Source organism: Balaenoptera physalus, assembly GCF_965194825.1.
Source record: "Balaenoptera physalus genome assembly, chromosome: 11".
Taxonomy (NCBI): domain Eukaryota; kingdom Metazoa; phylum Chordata; class Mammalia; order Artiodactyla; family Balaenopteridae; genus Balaenoptera; species Balaenoptera physalus.
Genome location: NC_138896.1, coordinates 106202914 through 106220634, shown reverse-complemented (window position 1 = coordinate 106220634; position 17721 = coordinate 106202914). Strand labels below are relative to the sequence as shown.

At 44.6% G+C, this 17721-nt stretch overlaps 3 protein-coding genes across 19 annotated transcripts in view; 2 read left to right on the top strand and 1 right to left on the bottom strand.

The window, feature by feature from the left end:
• Positions 1-1051, bottom strand: part of IFT122 (intraflagellar transport 122) — a 73558-nt gene extending 72507 nt beyond the window's left edge. For 3 of the 14 annotated variants that reach the window (XR_014251408.1, XM_082415635.1, XM_082415632.1), the window contains exon 1: positions 887-1049. Coding sequence is in view for 10 of the 14 variants with exons in the window: in XM_082415635.1 (XP_082271761.1) it covers positions 887-927 (41 nt within the window). In the remaining 4 variants the exon portion in view is untranslated. Of the gene's footprint in view, positions 1-886 lie in introns of all 14 variants that reach the window. The other 11 variants (XR_014251409.1, XM_082415630.1, XM_082415639.1 and 8 more) reach the window with 6 other exon arrangements.
• Positions 1052-1189: 138 nt separating this feature from the next.
• Positions 1190-17721, top strand: part of MBD4 (methyl-CpG binding domain 4, DNA glycosylase) — a 17189-nt gene continuing 657 nt past the window's right edge. Inside the window, exons 1-8 of one of the 4 annotated variants that reach the window (XM_082415738.1) lie at positions 1190-1492; positions 2786-3016; positions 3435-4288; positions 6657-6731; positions 6809-6943; positions 7890-8039; positions 8523-8626; positions 9911-13268. In XM_082415738.1, the coding sequence (XP_082271864.1) occupies positions 1404-1492; positions 2786-3016; positions 3435-4288; positions 6657-6731; positions 6809-6943; positions 7890-8039; positions 8523-8626; positions 9911-9988 (1716 nt within the window). In that variant the 5' untranslated portion in view covers positions 1190-1403 and the 3' untranslated portion in view covers positions 9989-13268. Of the gene's footprint in view, positions 1552-2785; positions 3017-3434; positions 4289-6656; positions 6732-6808; positions 6944-7889; positions 8040-8522; positions 8627-9910; positions 13269-17721 lie in introns of all 4 variants that reach the window. The other 3 variants (XM_082415740.1, XM_082415739.1, XM_082415741.1) reach the window with 3 other exon arrangements.
• The window catches only part of EFCAB12 (EF-hand calcium binding domain 12), a 20434-nt gene continuing 15995 nt past the window's right edge, over positions 13283-17721 (top strand). The window contains exon 1 of the mRNA XM_082415742.1: positions 13283-17571. Coding sequence (XP_082271868.1) covers positions 17559-17571 — 13 coding nt within the window. The 5' untranslated portion in view covers positions 13283-17558. The remainder of the gene's footprint in view (positions 17572-17721) is intronic.

Below are 17721 nucleotides of genomic sequence, written 5' to 3'. Positions count from 1 at the left end.
TGGTTCTGTTCCAGTAGCCAAAGCAGAGGCTTCACAATGAAGCTGAAAAGATCATGTAGGAAGTTTTGAAAGTCAGGCTGAGGAGAACTGCCCAATAAGTCAGTATGCCCCCAAATGTGTTGTTATATGATGGATTTGGGGGATAAAAATGGAATAGGACATTAAACAACGTTGAATCATAAAGTGAGAAAGTCATTCTCTTTCGATCCTCTTTCAAACCTTCTAACAAAACACAGGAGAAAGTCTTGCTTTGATGCTATTCAACTCAAGCACCTCTCCAACCACACTTGCTAAACCTCTAGCTCTAGAGACACTACACCTGAGGCTCAGAGGTTCCCTAGCAACAGTATCTAGCTACAACTTGTTAACGCCGTTTTGTTTCTCCCTGCTTTAAGTTCTACAGTTATCTTACCTTTACAGCAATTGCTACTGGTTTTCATATACGGTGTAATAAAGTTTCCCTGTAGAATGTAAAAGCATGTTTAAAGGAAAATAAGTGAGACAATTTAGAGAAAAGGTCAAGTGAACAAGAGTATAAGTAATACGCGGATGCGGCCTAAGTTGTGAAGCTGGAAAACACTGATGAGCCCAGAATGGATTTTGAGTAAAGGAACGACAAGATCAGACTGTGATTATGTGTAAAGCCACCTCCACAGGCCACTACCTCACGCGTGGTACATTCCCTTGCTCCCTCTCCAGGCCTCAGTTTCTCCATCCGCAAAGCGGTGGGAGGGCGACCCTGCAGTCGCCCAGAGCCGGGACTCAGGGCCCTCAGCCCAGCCCGCAGGCCCGTTACCCTTGGCAACCACCAGGGTTCACGCCATAGCGCCCGCCATCCCCGCTGGGGCTCAGCCTCCCGCTCCTCCCGGACTGCCCCGCTCCTCACCACTGCTCGGCTTTATCTCTCCACGTCAACACGGCCCTCATAGCGGTTTCCCTCACGCCTCGGGCCCCTCCTCCCCGCCTCAGCAACAGGCCTAACTCCGCAAGCCACTTTGTCTGCCGGCGCTACCCCGGCAACGCACATGCGCAGTGAGCTACGCACGAGGCAGAGAGTTCCGAGTGCGCATGTCTAAAAGGGAGGGCTAGAAAGAAGGAATGGGAGGCTAGAAGGCGTCCTCATATCTAGGACGCGCGCGATTGGTCGGAACGGGCAGGGGGCGGTGCGTCTTCCTCGACAAAGGATTTGATTGGCTGAGCCGTGGAAATGGCGGCTGTGGTTGAGGGGGGCGGCCGGAAAGCTGCTGAGCAGTCGGACAGACTTCCACTGCCTACATCTTTTGGTTCCAGCCTAGAATTCCGAACTGAAGAAGTTTTCACCTCTAACTCCGCTCCACACCCAGAGCGACGCACCCTCTCAGCCTATTACTGCATCCGGAGCCCGCTTGAGGGACACGTCTGGGATGGAGAGTCCGAGCCTGGGGGACTGCGGAGCTGCCCCCTCGGTCATCGCCAACCAGCGCCTAGTCCCAGAGCGGCCCTGTGACCTCCGGCAAGTTATTGTCCCCTTTCGGGCTTCAGTTTCACCATCTGTAAAATGGGAGCGGGGAAGTAGAGGGTGGGTGGGCCTTTCTTACCTAGGGTGGATGGACACTTGGAGGCCGGCAGGATTAGTTCCTGCGAACAGGGGCTGGAGTAGTTGTGTATGTGCGGTGTGGGGCTAAGATGATTTACCTACTTTTTTTTTCCTCCCAAAAAATGTGATTCTCAGAACTACCTTGAAAGAGGTATTACCTCCCTTTTACAGATGGAGAAAGAGACTTTGACAGGTTAATTAACTTGCTCTTGGACCACATAGGTAGTAAATGGCAGAGCTGGGATTTGAACCCAGTCTGTTGATTTTAAAGTTAGTGCTGTTTTCACCAGGATTCACTTTCCTTATCGCCAAAATTGTGAACAGTATAATTTCTTAAGATCCACCCAGATCTCCCAAATTATTTAACCCCGTATTACATCAGAAGACTTTGATTCTAATTCTAGTCACTGGCTCATGCTTTGTTTCCCTATTTGTAGAAGAGAAGTTGGTTAGACATCTCTAGAGACTCTTCCAACTTTGAAAATGTAAATATGATTTAGTGATTAGGATACACTCTACTGAAGTTTTTCAACAATAGTACAGGGGGAGAAGTATTAGACCAAGATTTAGTAGACCCAGGTCCTGGAATCAGTTCTGCAAATAACTTAATCTTCCTGTCACTCAATTTTATCAATAAAATGAGAGTAATCCTTATCCTACCTACCTCACAAGGTTATCGGATCAAGAATGAAAGAGAGTTTGAAAATTCTTTATCAAATGTTCTTTACCTTTTAGAGGGTTACAGCCTCTGATGAAAGTAATAGACACTGTCCCCCCACCGCCCCCAAAATGCACATATATATAAAAATTTTACCTCACTTATTTCGGGAGAAGGAGGGTATCTCACTGACTCATTTAAGCTGTTCTGTTGATCCCCAGGTTAAGAGCTCAGCTATTGGTTCATGTTTTTAAACTTACGCCAAGTGTCACCAGAAATCTCTATAACAGAGCTATTCAATGATTAACAAAAAAAATTTTTTTTTCTAGCCAGTAGCTTGAGCTTTTCATTGTGCAGAGATTTACAACCCTTTTGAACCATGTTGGAGGACAGGAAGATACTCTCATAGAATGACTGAGCCACACTGATTTTAAACTCTCCCATAGTCCGAATAGTCCATGTGGTTCCTTCTCTGTTATGGACTGAAATTGAATAAGCAGAGTCAAATTAATTTTAAATGAGCTAATCACTTGGAGTTTGTTTTTTTTCAGGAAGGAAGATGTTGCTCTGGGATCAGAAAGAGTGGGAGAAGATGAGAAACAAATGGTGATAAAAAGCAGCAGTGAGTGTAATCCCCCGCTGCAAGAACCCGTTGCTTCTGCTCAATTTGGTGGTAGCGCAATGACAGAGTGCCATAAGTCTGTACCATGTGGATGGGAAAGAGTTGTGAAGCAAAGGTTGTCTGGGAAAACAGCAGGAAGATACGACGTATATTTCATCAGGTGAGCACGCAAGATGGTAAAGATAGTACAGCCAAATAATTTTGTCTAGACAGGTGGTAGGAAAGCATAGCAGGAGTTTTGGCTTTTTTCTGTTTTTACCATAAAACCATTACGGATTCTGTTCCTTCACTGTCACTGGTTAGTTACATCAGGTGAGTTGGGGACAAATACTTACATTTTCTGCTACTGTGAATGGCTACTGGTAAGGTTGCACTTAAGCTATATTTGTAAAATTATGTTCTGTTGTCATAGAGGAAACTATTTTAAAGTATCACTTTATCACTTTTTTTATTTTAAATGACAAATGCCCATGGCAAAGTTTGGAAATTATTAATAAAAAATCCTAAATGTGGTCCAGTTTTTTTTAAAAGTCACTTTTATTAACTAGCAATAAGTTTTCTTTAATATCATTTTCTAGCCCACAGGGACTGAAGTTCCGATCCAAAAGTTCACTTGCTAATTATCTTCACAAAAGTGGAGAGACTTCTCTTAAGCCAGAAGATTTTGATTTTACTGTACTTCATAAAAGGAGCATCAAGTCAGGATGTAAAGACCAAAGCATGGCAGCTCTGCCATCCCAACCGCAAAATGAAAGTAGCAATTCAAACCGGAGCCTCAGGACACGAAGCAGGTGGAAAAAAGATGTGGTTTCTTTGCCAAGTGCTAGTTTAGAATTGCAAGATAGCAGAGAACTCTCTAACTTTACTTCCATTCATTGGCTTTTGAAAGAAGATGACGGTGTTAATGATGCTGACTCCAGAAAGGTTAGAAAGTCCAAAAGAAAGGTGACTGTTTTGAAAGGGATTCAAATTAAGAAAACTAAAACAGGGTGCCGGAGGAGTCTTCCAGATCCTGTTCAAAGTAATAGAAAAAGAGCATCTGTGTATAATAAGGCAGCAGATGCTGAAAGTGACCCTCTTGCACAAGAAAGTCAGCTTGAGAGAACTTGCTGCGTCTCTGATGCCAGAGCGAGCGACAAGACCCTCACTGTTACCAGTGAAGAGGAGAGGCTTGGTAAAGAAAAATCATTGTGTTCAGGATCAGATTTTGAACAGACCACTTCTGGCATCATAAACAAATTACGTTCAACCGAAGAAGCAGGACACAACAAGAAGTGTGAGGGTACCTTTTTAGAATCTGAGGAAATAAGAACCAAAGTAGAAGTTGGGGAAAGGAAGGAGCATTTGCATATTGACATTTCAAAAGGTGGCTCTGAAATGGACAACAGCTCACAAACGGAGAAAGACTCTACTTCTGCGAAAATATTTCAAGGTATTCAGTGCACTAAAGTGCTGTTAAACATGTGATGAGGATTTTGCACTTCATGCCTGTACCCAGTTAGCATGTGGGAATAGAATGAAGAAGTAGGGCCAAATATCAGATACATTCTACCAGTTGGTCCTAGTGCCTTGTGTAACTGATATTTAAGCCCTTTTGTATGGCAAAGAAACAGTCAGCTGGCTACTGCCTTGATGCCCCCAACAGAGGACAATTGTGCCATTAACCGTTGCTACCATCCTGTTACAACACCTGGGACTCTCCTCAACAGTGCTGTCCCTTCTTCCCTTTTTTCCAGCCAGTAATCTTACAACTTTAGGGGAAATAAAAAGGTTTCACTTGTGAAAAGATTTGGGGAAGACTCCTTTTATACATAAACTGGTTGAGAATAGTATCTTCTCTTTGCACCCCTCCTGTTACTTATTACTGATGTGTGACTTCCAATTTAATTTTATATATCATAGTCATTTTTATCTTCTATTGTAATATAATGCTTCTCTAAAATGCTTTAGAGCTCTAAATAATTCAAAACTGTAATCACATAGTTCATCTATTATTTGTAATATGCTCTTAATACAGAGTTCAGAGCTTAACAGTTTTGCCTTTATAATACCTCAGTGAATAAGAGATAAAAGAAAGGAGACCTTTGAGCAACGCTATATTAGTTATTCATTATGCCATTATGGTGTAATGAATAACTCCTTTAAAGAAGAATAGTAATTTTACAGTCCTATGGGGAGACAGCATGGACAGATTAGTAGAGCAGGTGGTTAGAGTTAGTTTCTGCTCCTGGTCCCACTCATTATTTTATTATGTCTTTGCTGTGCCTGGAATTTCTCTACCTTGAACAGAAGATGACCACATACACCTAGGAACTGCATAAAAATTCTCCAATGTGTCCTTTAAAGACCTTGAGCTTCCTAAAGCCTTGAGGTTTATGTAGATTTATTGCTAGTAAAATGGGCAAATAAAGTATCAAAAACATCCTTTTGTGACTAAAATGGAAGTATCCTAGTCATCCTATGCATAAAGAAGTCTAGTTCTCAACATAAGTACGTTTACTGTAGGTAATAGGTATCCCAACAGAGTAGTAAAGACTTTCCCAGTGCCTTAGTTAGAAATTGCCACGTAAATTGAGCTTAGTCTCCTAGTAGTAAAGGAGGCTAGCCAGTAATTATCTATAGGAACCCACAGAAGAAATTATCAAGTAGGTAGTAAGAGCAGTTTCCTTTGTTCTGACTCTTTTTTACTTTCCACTGGGCTTTGCCTATTCAAACTAGAAGAGCAAAAAAACACTAGACTGATTATCTGGAGACGTGGATACTTGTCCCAATCTATAGTCAGTCCCACTATTGTTTTCAGATAGTTGCTTAATTTCTAAGCCTTAGAGTCTTCATCTGTAAAACACAGGTAATAACCCTCACCAGTCCTGTTTTTCACATCATGAATATTGTAACGTAAAATGAGAAGTGAAAAAGATGGCTTCACGCTAGACAAATGCAAGGTATTATTAACTGATATTCAAATTTAGAGGGTATGGCTATAGGGAGTATTAAATGTGATGATTTTAGAAGCTTGAAAGCCTAATAATGGTGGTCAAAGAGTCTTTGTTAAATTAAACTTCCCAGTAGATAGTGGCCTTAGGTGTTCTAAGATCCAAATCGTAGGCTTTCCTGCAGGTTCTGTTTTATCTGTATCCTTTTTTTTGTTTGTTTTTTGTTTTTTTTAGTAAAAGTATTCACTGTAGAATATTTGGCAAATATGGAAAATTAAAAGAAAAAAATTAGCAACAACCATTATGCCATTTTGGTTTATTTTAATCTCTCACATTTTTTTCTTTTTTTATTAAATTGGGATCATATGTTGAATATTGCTTTTTTCACTTAAAAATTAATGACATGGGAAAAATTCATGATGTAGTCTCAAAATATTTTAATCACCACATTGTACAAATGTCATAATTTAAAATATTCTATATTATTTCCAATTTTTTAATGTAGTGAACGCTGAACAAAAATCATAGAAAACTAGTATAATAGTGGTTAAAGGCATGGACTCAGGAACCAGACTGCCTGGATTAGAATTTCACCTCTTGACACTTACTAGCTGTGGGACCTTGGGCAAGTTACCTAGCTTCTCTGTACCTCAATTTCCTTATTTGTAAAGTGGAGACAAAATAGTACCTACCTTGCTCATAGGTCATTAGTAGGATTAAACTGGTTAATTTTTGTGAAGTGCTTAGAATAGTGCTAAACTGAACGTTTTATAGCAGTAGTGTGTTGTTGTTGTTATTTGCAGCCCTGAATATTACTTTAGGCTGAACCATAGATTCTGTAAACAATGTTCACTCTTTCCTTTTCAGAAGACACCATCCCACAGACACAAATAGAAAAAAGGAAAACAAGCCTGTATTTTTCCAGCAAATATAACAGAGAAGGTATCCCTTTTCCAATCAGAAAACCAGACTTTAAATCTATTTCACGTGTTCCCCTCTAATACAGTGTGTTTGTTTAGCTCTTAGTCCCCCACGACGCAAGGCCTTTAAGAAGTGGACACCTCCTCGGTCACCTTTTAATCTTGTCCAAGAAACACTTTTCCATGATCCGTGGAAGCTCCTCATTGCGACTATATTCCTCAACCGGACCTCAGGTTTGTGGATTCTTTTAATTTTTGTCGTAGTAGAGACAGTGTGATGAGGAGAACTGATCAGGAAACCTGGTCTCAAGTTTGATTTTGACCTCAGGTAAGGCCTTCTTTCAGTCAGTCCTCAAACTCTTCACCTATAGACTAGGTGACATCCAACAGCCTTTTTAGCATTAAAGAACAGATTTCCATTTATGTTCTACTTCCAAATTACTTTTAGTCATCAATGAAAATCCGTTACTTAACCTTCCTCCGCTCTGTGTCATGTATAAAAGCATTTCTTTTTCATTGGATGCTTTCTTTAATGTCACTGGCACCTTATGTTCTGTATGCTTTTACACTAGTTATATGATGATCTGATTATTTAAAAACCAATATCATGGGCTTCCCTGGTGGCGCAGTGGTTGAGAATCTGCCTGCCAATGCAGGGGACACGGGTTCGAGCCCTGGTCTGGGAAGATCCCACATGCCGCGGAGCAACTAGGCCCGTGAGCCACAATTACTGAGCCTGCGCGTCTGGAGCCTGTGCTCCGCAACAAGAGAGGCCGCGATAATGAGAGGCCTGCGCACTGCGATGAAGAGTGGCCCCCACTTGCCACAACTAGAGAAAGCCCTCGCACAGAAACGAAGACCCAACACGGCCATAAATAAATAAATAAATAAATAAAATAAACCCAAAGTTAAAAAAAAAAAAAAAGTATAAAAAAAAAAAAAAACCAATATCATGCAAGGCCAGGTTTTGGCATAATTTGGACTGTTAACCAAATCGGTTGATGGTGTTGGGTTTTGACTCTGAGAGTGGTTGCTGATTTAGGTAATGTCTTCTCATCAGTGGTTTAAAAAGAAAGAAAGAAAAAAACTCTCTATATGAGATTTCTAGATAAAGAAGTACGTGAGCCTAAAATCAGCCCATCTGGAGGCTTGTAGTCACGTAGTTACTTTTACTTCCCAGGCAAAATGGCAATCCCTGTGCTTTGGCAGTTTCTGGAGAAGTATCCTTCAGCTGAGGTAGCGAGAACTGCAGACTGGAGAGATGTTTCAGAACTTCTTAAACCTCTTGGTCTCTACGATCTTCGAGCAAAAACCATTGTCAAGTTCTCAGGTACTTTCCCATATACCCAAAGGGAAAAACATAAACTGTGCCTATTTAAGAGAGCCACACCTTAAACTTTAATGTCCTCAGTTGCGACATTAATAGAGGTCATTCAGCTCAAGCACTGAAGGCATTTGAAGATAGTTCGCTTGCCCCAAAGTGCAGTCTCCCGCTGACCCAGGTGATAAATCTTTGCCCAGCACCAGGTCAGGCCGTGTGGGCAGGATTAGAGGAAGAAGTCAGTGAAGCAGAAAGCCCAGTTGACCTCAGGGACATTACCCCTGTCTCGTTAGGTCAGCACAAAACAGTAATGGTTAGTGAGTGGCAGACAAGCAGGTCAGACAGGGCTGGGGGCTGCAGGAATTCAGAAGAAAGCAGCCACAAGTCAGGCTGTTAGGAGAGATTCTTTCCCGTCCCTTTCTGTTGTTTCTCCTTTTCAGGGAAAGTATTTTCCTAGAGGCTGACCTGATATGTGGGGTGTTGTATTCTCAGATGAATATCTGACAAAGCAGTGGAGGTATCCGATTGAGCTTCATGGGATTGGCAAATATGGCAACGACTCTTACCGAATTTTTTGTGTCAATGAGTGGAAGCAGGTAAGGCCCGTCTCTGGCACATTTTGTCCCTGAGGCAAAGTAAGTCCACCGTTATGGTTAAAACTATTTCTTGGACACATGTACTATTACAGTCACAACCAGCTTTGTTCCAAGCTTGAGGGGCAGTGGTGGCTTGGGGTTATTGACAGCAGGAGAGGGTCCATAGATTTCCCCAAGTCCACAAAGACTCCCTGGTCTCTGACTGACCTCCACTGGTTTGCCACTTCTAGCCCTGTTCCTGTTATTCCCATTCACATACTGTCTCTAGGCCTGATGTGGTTTTCCTCCTGTCACAGTCATACTCGCCTTCAAAAGCACACCACTGAAGGGAAGCAGGCAGGTGCAGGATTGAAGTGCAGGCTTGCTGGGTTTCTCCTAGTGGTCTCAGACTATTTTTGTGGTAGGTGGGTCCTACTTCGCCTGCCCATTCTATTGAGTATGCCCAGCCCATGGGCATCTGGGTGGCATCCTGGCAGCTGATAGGCACTGCCACATAGCCTGTACACTCTCCTCTTAGTCTGTGACTTGCCCTAAAGCATTTAGCTGGGAGGTCTGGCCAAGCCCATCCCTGCTTCACCATTTATTGTGACCTGAGCAGTCCATTTAACTCTCAGGGTCTATAACCTCCTGGAAAATGGCATATTAATACTTGACTCATGTTATCACCACCCTCCACACTGAGTCCCAGTGAAGATCAGTACCAGATTGGAAAGTACTTTGTAAACTGTAAAGGATTGCTTTGATTTAAGGTATAATTTTAACCATTCCTGAATCTCATTAGGGTAAAGGTTATCATTTACAGGTATATTGTCATAAGGTATTGTTCCCCCACCATATCTTTAAAAAGCCAATTAAAAAAATGTATTTCTGGGCTTCCCTGGTGGCGCAGTGGTTGAGAATCTGCCTGCCAATGCAGGGGACACGGGTTCGAGCCCTGGTCTGGGAAGATCCCACATGCCGCGGAGCAACTAGGCCCGTGAGCCACAACTACTGAGCCTGCGCATCTGGAGCCTGTGCTCCGCAACAAGACAGGCCGCAATAGTGAGAGGCCCGCGCATCACGATGAAGAGTGGCCCTCGCTTGCCACAACTAGAGAAAGCCCTCGCATAGAAACGAAGACCCAACACAGCCAAAAATAAATATAAATAAATAATAAATAAATAAAAAGTGCATACGTAACTCTGTGTCTGGTGCACAGTAGGTGCTTAGTTTAAAAAAAAAAAAATGTATTTCTGATTAACTTACATATGGCCTCTGTCTCTTAATCTGTTGTATTTCTTCCAGGTACACCCTGAAGACCACAAGTTAAATAAATATCATGACTGGCTCTGGGAAAATCATGAAAAGTTAAGTCTATCTTAAAACCCTTTGACATTTTCAAGCTTGTTTTTATGCATTGCTTTGCACTTTGATTCTTAAAATTTCCACTAAGCACAACCGCCTTTCCAGGCGTATAGATTCTAATCAGCCCAACTAGAAACCTAATGTGTGTCTTAATGTGTGTACCACCGGAAGATCTTTGCTACTGAATGTGCTACGACATGTTCTGAGATTTTTTTTAAAAATAAATTGTTATTTGACAACAATCCTAAAAATGTATATGGCTTTTCCAATAATGAAATGTGATTTGAAGTTTAAAAAAACTTTCCTCAGTTATTAATAATACAAAGCAAATTTCTATCAGCCTTGCCTGAGGGAAGATTAGACCTCCTGTTGTCCTTCTATAGAAAATGATGTCACACAATTGTTATATGAAGAAGCAAAGAGTTTTCAGCCACACATGTCAGAAAAGATATGATAGGGTAAATTAGGCAGTTAATTAATAAAGTATTTTTATTAAAAAACGCTAACCTCCAAAGAAAAATAAGATTATTTTGTCATCATGTGTCCTTGATGACTGTCTGCTGGCTTTTAGGAATTGGAGATTTGACCATTTGATAACCTAATGTGCATATCTGCCTGCAGTTCTGTTGCAGAGTGTTGGCTTCTGGCTCACGCATTTACCTTGATGCCTATGTGAAAACTGGAGCATTTACCCATCTCCCATCTTCCAGCTGGAGGACAGGACCTTTTAAGTTTTATGCCATTTTTAAAACAGGTATTATAATGGTATAGCTCAAATACTGAAACATTTACTTTAGAAGGAACTCACAAAACAAACAAAAATCTGAGTTATTAAATCTCGATTATCAATTGTCATTTTAAGGCATAATTTGGAAATTAAATTGATTGAATAAATGAAAAACGAATTGTTAGGGAAACTACCTTTGATGTAGGGTAGAGTGTGAACAGAACCGGGATACAGTGTGCTGCAGAGCTAGTTGGTTGTTTCCACTATAGTGGGTGAGATTCATTTTTTAGAGAAGGATGGATTTGGACCATCCTTCAAAATCCAGGAACAGGAAAACTGGCCACACACACGCACACCTCCAAGGCAAACATCCACTTCATAACCTCCCATCACGTTTTTATTTAACAGGTATCAGAGTAGCATTCACTAAGTGCAAAGCTCTGTGCCAGGGAGGGGCACAAAGATGAAAAGGCTCTGTAGAGACCCTCACGGGAGAGAGAAAGGGACACACAATAATGAAAGGGAACAAAAGGGGTAAGGTGTGGGGACAGGGTGCCCAACCCTGCAGCGAAGAGTCCAGAGGGGCCCCTGCAACCCTGGGTGTGCCTGGGGTCAGAGGGTAGGGCAGGCAGCAAGCTTGGGGCATCAGGTGTGGCGTGGCGGTGGGACCTGCTGTCCAGTCCCGGCCCGGCATCTCCATCAAGACTGTGGGCCTGCGGGTGCAGCAGGGGAGCTCTGCAGCAGCCAGGCCGGGCTTTTCCCCTTTCCTGCAGGTGAGGTTGCCTGGCCTCTGTACCTGTTTCCTCATCTGTTGAACGGATCAGTGGTGCCTACCTCACACAATTATGATTATTAAGTTAATGTATGAAATTGCTTAAATGGAGCCTGGCTTACAAAAGTGCTACATTAATGAGGCCCATAGGGATGGTCTGAGTGACGACCTCAGGTTGTTTGAGAGGGTTACAAAAATAACGCATTTCAGTAAGGATGGTACCTTATGCAGAGTAAGCACTCAAGTGTTTGGGTCTTTTCTACCTTCTTTATTTGAGACAAAATCCACATAACATACAATTGATTTAACCATTTTTTAAAGTGTACAATTCAATGGTTTTTAGCACATTCACAGTGTTGTGCAACCATCATCACTAGCTCCAGGATATTTCCATCACCCCAACAAGAAACCCGTTACCTGTTAGCAGTCAAACCCAACGATCCCTCCCACCCCCAGCCTCTGGCAACCACTCGTCTGCTTTCTATGTCTATAGATTTGCCAGTTCTGGGCATTTCTTACAAATGGAATCATATAATCTGTGGCCTTTTGTGTCTGGCTTCTTTCACTGGGCATATTTTGAAGGTCCGTACATGTTGCAGTATTACTGACCCAGGTTCTTAGACTCTAATCAACAGAAATTGATAAGAGGCCAGATGAGAAATTCAGGCAAGGCTTTATTGGGACTAGTGCTGCGGCAGGAGGGAGTGAAAACAAATAAGTTCCCTTGCTCGCTTCTTGGGTGGAGGGGGGTGAGCAGGTCCCTTAAATGGGGCAAGGGTAGAGGCTGACCCATGGGTTGGGCTGGAGGGGTGGCTTAGGTGGTCTGCCCACCCCCCTCGTGGTGCTGTGTGCAGAGATCATGTGCAGTACCCTGCTTTTGCTCCCCACACCTCAGAAGTGGCAGTTGGGTTTTGGTCTTTTTGTATCATGTTGTTCATGATTGGCCACAACTGCACATATGTGCAGTTATTTTTCATCCCTTATATAGTTTCTTACTCGAGGAGACACTTGTCCAGGTGTAAGCACTGCAGCAAAGGGTCCCAGGTCCCAGCCTGTCTCAGCAGCATGTGTCAATACCTCATTCCTTTTTATGACTAAATAATATTCCGTCGTTTGGATAGATCACCTTTTGTCTATCCATTCATCAGTCAACGGACATTTCAAATATTATTAATACTCCAGTTCTCAGGTTCTATAATTCCAAACCATGGCACCCTGTCTTTCAGGGACAAAGCATACCAAAAACACTGCCTCTATTTGGCCACGACTCTCTCGGGTTCCCTCTGGAGGAGGGAGCGCCTGTTCTATGGGTGAGAACACAGCCCTAAACATGTGGAGACCTGTTGGAGACCCTACGGTTTACAGGAAAACCTGGGATTTATTACTCCAGATTCAAGGGCCACTGGGCCAACCTAAGAAATCCTGTCTTTTGCGGAGCCGGATGCTCTGCACCGTTTCCTCGCGGCCCCTCCCAGGACCCTCCAAGGGAGCGAGACTGTCGGGGTTTCCTGCTCGGGCGGATCCTCTCCCCGCGGGCCTCCGGCCACGTGGCGGCACCCAGCCAATCAGCGCGGGGCGTCCGTAGTCTTGGCAGCAGTTGCGCCAAGCTCTGCAAGTCACGGGTCTCTTGCAAACTTGGTATTACTGTTTTTCTGGTACCCCATACCCCCGCGCAAGCAAGCACACACAGACACACACACACACGCACATTCACACGCTCTCTTCAGCACCCGCTCCCGGCGCCGCGACCACGGACTATTCTTCTGAAGCGTACGAGGCTGTGTTCCGGTCTCTGCTCCGTAAGTTCACCCTAAGCTCCCGGGAATCAACGCCAGCTCCAGGAAGCCCTCAACCGCCGAGTGGACGGGTGCAAGTGGGGTGAGGGCTAGGACAGGGACGGATATCTCATTGTGTCGTCCTCTCTCTGGGTGCAGGGTTGCCAGGGAGTCGGGGGCAGGTCGTGCATGTTTCTCAGATTTCCTTGCCCGGTCTGGAGGAGCAGGCCGAGTTGCTTTGGCTTGGAACCAGCGGCCCAACCCATGGGCCCGGGAAAGGTGTCCAGGCCCTCTGGCTGGCCCTACTTCTTCGCTAGACATTAGTGTGTTCAGTATGGGAGAAGAGGCATGGAGAAGACCATCAGTCTTCAAACTTTTGGTGATAGCTTGCTGTCTTTGACAAGCACTGCAACTTCAGAGGTGAAAGACAGATAAATGGATACTTACAGAAGAAGAAGGGATGAATACTGGGTCCAGGGGGGACACCCAGGAGTAAGAGGTCTGCTAAATGCAGAGGATGGGGAGGAATGGTTCCAAGGTCCTGGAGAGCTCTTTACACTGGAGCTTAAATTAAGGATACAAGGAGTTATCCAAGCCAAAAGGGGGAGGAAAGGTATTCCAGACCAAGGGAACAGCATGCACAGAGGCCCAGAGACATGGGGTCTTCAGAAAACTGCTGGTAGTTTGAGTGTTGCTGGAGATGAGAGGCAAGAGGGGTCAGAAGGGACAAGATCAGGAGAGATCTTGTGAGCCAGGAGATGGGGAAGCCACTGAGAATGACAGGATTGGATTGGGAGCGTCAGCAAATGCAGAGTCTGAATTGGCAAACTCACAATGTTGGGAGTGGGGCGATCTGGGACTGTCCCAAATTCCCAGGCCAAAGATACTGGGAGGTGAGGGAAAGGTGCCAGGCTAGAGGGCGCTGATTGGATGGGGAACTTGGAAAGAGTTCAGACTTGGTTGAGTTGGAGATCCTCGTAGGCCGTACAAGTTGAGATGCTTTAGGAGCAACTGTATGTAGAAAGTTGGAGCTAATTCCAAGTCATAAATATTGGTATGGGTGTCCTCTGCATATGGAGGGCCACAGAAATGAGAGTGGAGGAGAGTGTTTGGGGGTGGGGGGCGGGAAAGAGTGCCCAAGTGTAAGCCTGGAGGCTCCACATTTTAGGAGTGGGGAAGAAAAGAGAGGCCAAGAACAAGTGGCCAGAGAGGTAGGATGGAACTTAGGGAGAGATTTGTATCAAGAGCCAAGAGAAAAGGAGAATTTCAAAGAAGTATTGAATTGTCTCCAGACACCTGAAGGGCTGTCCCAGAAAAGAGGGAACAAATGTGTTTTCTGGGGCATCAGTGGGGGAGGACTAGGACCAAGGGTCGTAGAAATTCCAGGGAAACAAATTCTGGGTCAATATAAAGAAGTCTTTTCTAGCAGTTGGAATTAGGCCCTCACAATGTTAAGTAGAGAACACCCTGTCACTGGAGGTATACAAACAGGCGAAGTCCGCAGGGGCATTGTAGAAAGAGTTCCCTGGCCTGGGCAGGCAATGGGACTAGTTGGCCGCTGAGAGCTGGCCTCATTAATCCCTGGGGAACATTTTCACACAGGCTCTACCCACAACCACATGGTGACCTCTTTTATTCTAAGAGCCCGCCTCACTTTCCTATCAACGGACAGAGGACCCCAAAGACCACTAGAATGCAAGCTCCATGGCATGGTGGGCCTGCAGCCTTCGCTCTCGAAGGGGAGGAGAGTGGGGGGGAGGTTAGGGAGGAAACGGAGCCGAGCCCCAGCAAGGTAGCTTTGCAGGCCACTGTGAAAGAGGGTCGTTTATTCTAAGAGCAGGAGAAGCCATTTCAGTGAAGCCATTGCAGGGTTTCCGAGGGGGAAGGGATGCCTCTGGCTAAAGGCAGATCATGGGTTCGGGGTCTAGGGGGGGCTCAAGTGGAAGGGGCGAGACCAGTGAGGGGCATATTTTGAATGTGTTCCCAGGGGCTGCAGAGTACAGTGTAAACCCCTGAACCTGGCGCTGGAGATCACTCCAACCGTATTTTCCATTAACCTCGTCCTTCGCACACAATGTGCTTCCAGTTTGTGAAACTGTTTAGTAACCCTCAAGTCCCTAAACCCCACCCTGATCGATCCCCATGCTGGCCCCTCTATCCCTTGAAACCCGACTCATTCTGAAAGCACACTCAATGTCCCCTCCTGCATGATGACCTCCCAGATCCCTCGGTCAGCGTCTCTCCCCTGACTGAAACCACCTTGTAACCCCTCTGGTTACCCCACCTTGTTCTGTGCCAGCATACTGCCTGTTGGGCACCCAGCCAGTACCAAGCACTGGGTAACTTTCAGTAAATGCTGGTTTGATGAATGACTAAATTTTCAGTCTTACCGAACATCTTGTCCTCAAAGAAATGATAAATGGGTTGTTGAGAAGTACTTACTTCTGTCCACATTGATGTATACATACTTAAATTATTTTCTGACTATGAAAGGAATACACGGGCATTGTAAAGGGACTTAACAAATGTACTGACTGTTCACTTTCTGCCAGGCTGGGTACCGGGGATGCACAGGAAGTAAGACACAGTTCTTGCCATTGGGAAACTAACAGGCTGTTGGGAAAGAAAAGTATCTTCATCCAGAAAAATATGGTAAATGCTATGAGAGGGCTAAGCGTAGGGGCTATGGGGACCAAGAGGGGCACGAGGGAGAGGCTGGGATGCTTCAGGGGACAGTAATGCCTGAGCTGAGCCTCAAAGGCTAAGTAGGGAATAATCAAGTGAACAGGGGAGAGACAGAAGCGTGTTTCAAAGACAGGAAAGAGCATGGTTTGGGGGGGTGGGCAGGAGGGGGGAACTATGGAACCACAGTCAGCTTAGTTTGGGTACAAATACAAGGTGAGGTAGAAGGAATGAGAGAAGGAGCTGGAGAAATTAGAGGGGTTGGCAGGGGTGGGTGGGACAGGTGGGGCTAAGTTAAGGAGATTGAACTTTATTCTAGAGGCAGCTGGGAACAATAGAAGGGTTTTAAGCGGGAGAGTTTTGGTTTTAGAAGGAAAATGATGGTGACAATATATTTTTTTTTCTAAATTTTTTAAAAATGTATTTATTATTTATTTATTTATGTCTGTGTTGGTCTTCGTTTCTGTACGAGGGCTTTCTCTAGTTGCAGCAAGTGGTGGCCACTCTTCATCGCAGTGCGCGGGCCTCTCATTATCGCGGCCTCTCTTGTTGAGGAGCACAGGCTCCAGATGCGCAGGCTCAGCAATTGTGGCTCATGGGCCCAGTTGCTCTGCGGTATGTGGGATCTTCCCAGACCAGGGCTCGAACCCATGTCCCCTGCATTGGCAGGCAGATTCTCAGCCACTGCGCCACCAGGGAAGCCCCGACAATATTTTTAATAATAATGCTGTATCCCTTCTGAATTTTAGAACAGTCCCACACCTGTTATTCATTTGATCTTCATAATAGCTTCGGGCGGTTGCTAGACGAGAGTTTATATCATTTTAGGCATAAAAGAATTGAGACTCAGCAGGATTAGGTGACAGCCTGCGGTAATATCAAGTAATGGCTAAGAGTTGAGCTCTGGGGCTAGACAAACCGAAGTTCACGTCCCAGCTCTGCTACTAATCAACTGTGTGACCTTGGGCCTCTCTGGGCCTTGGTGTCCTTATCTGTAAAAATGGGTGTAAATCATGATGCCAACCTGTTAGGTCTGTCCACTTGTCATTCATTCACTCACCAAATATCTACTGAGCTCCCACTATATGTTGGCACCATGGAGGTGCTGGGACTCCAGCAGGGAACAAGAGAGATGAGATCTCGGTTCACAGTGTATTGGAAAAAAATAAACCAAGTAATTGCACCAGGGGTTTCAAATGCAGCTGTCTGCCTGAACCAAGCCCTTACTGAATGAAATGAGCTGCGTGTGAGACGATAGGGAATGGTGAGGCCTATGGCAAGCTGCAGAGCGCATGCCCCAGCCTAACGCAGTGCAAACTGGAAAAGTTTAAGCAAACAAGTGTGTCAAGCAAAACAGGACCCTAAGCCTCATTCAGTATGAGGGCTGCCAGTTTGCAACCCTTGTTTTACATACTTATGATAAGTGGTCTGAAGGAAAAGTACAGAGATAACATGAGGATATAACACAGCCTGAAGCTGGAGAGGGAACATTTGTTCTGACACGCGGAGAATGAGGAGGAGCGAGGAGGGGATGGATGGGGGAGGGAGCATTCCTGGCAGAGGGAACAGCGTGTGCGGAACCCTTAGGCAGGATGGGGCTTGGATCATTCAGGGAACAGAGAGAACGCCAAGATGTCTGGACAGGGTAAGGAAAGACAGGCAAGTGATGACGCAGGAAAGGTTAGCGGAGGAGAGTCATGGGACTTTATTTTGAGGACTATGAAAAGTCATGGAAGTATTTCAAAATGGGGGGAGGGTAAGTATATAAAAAAATAATAACAGTGCACTTATTGTG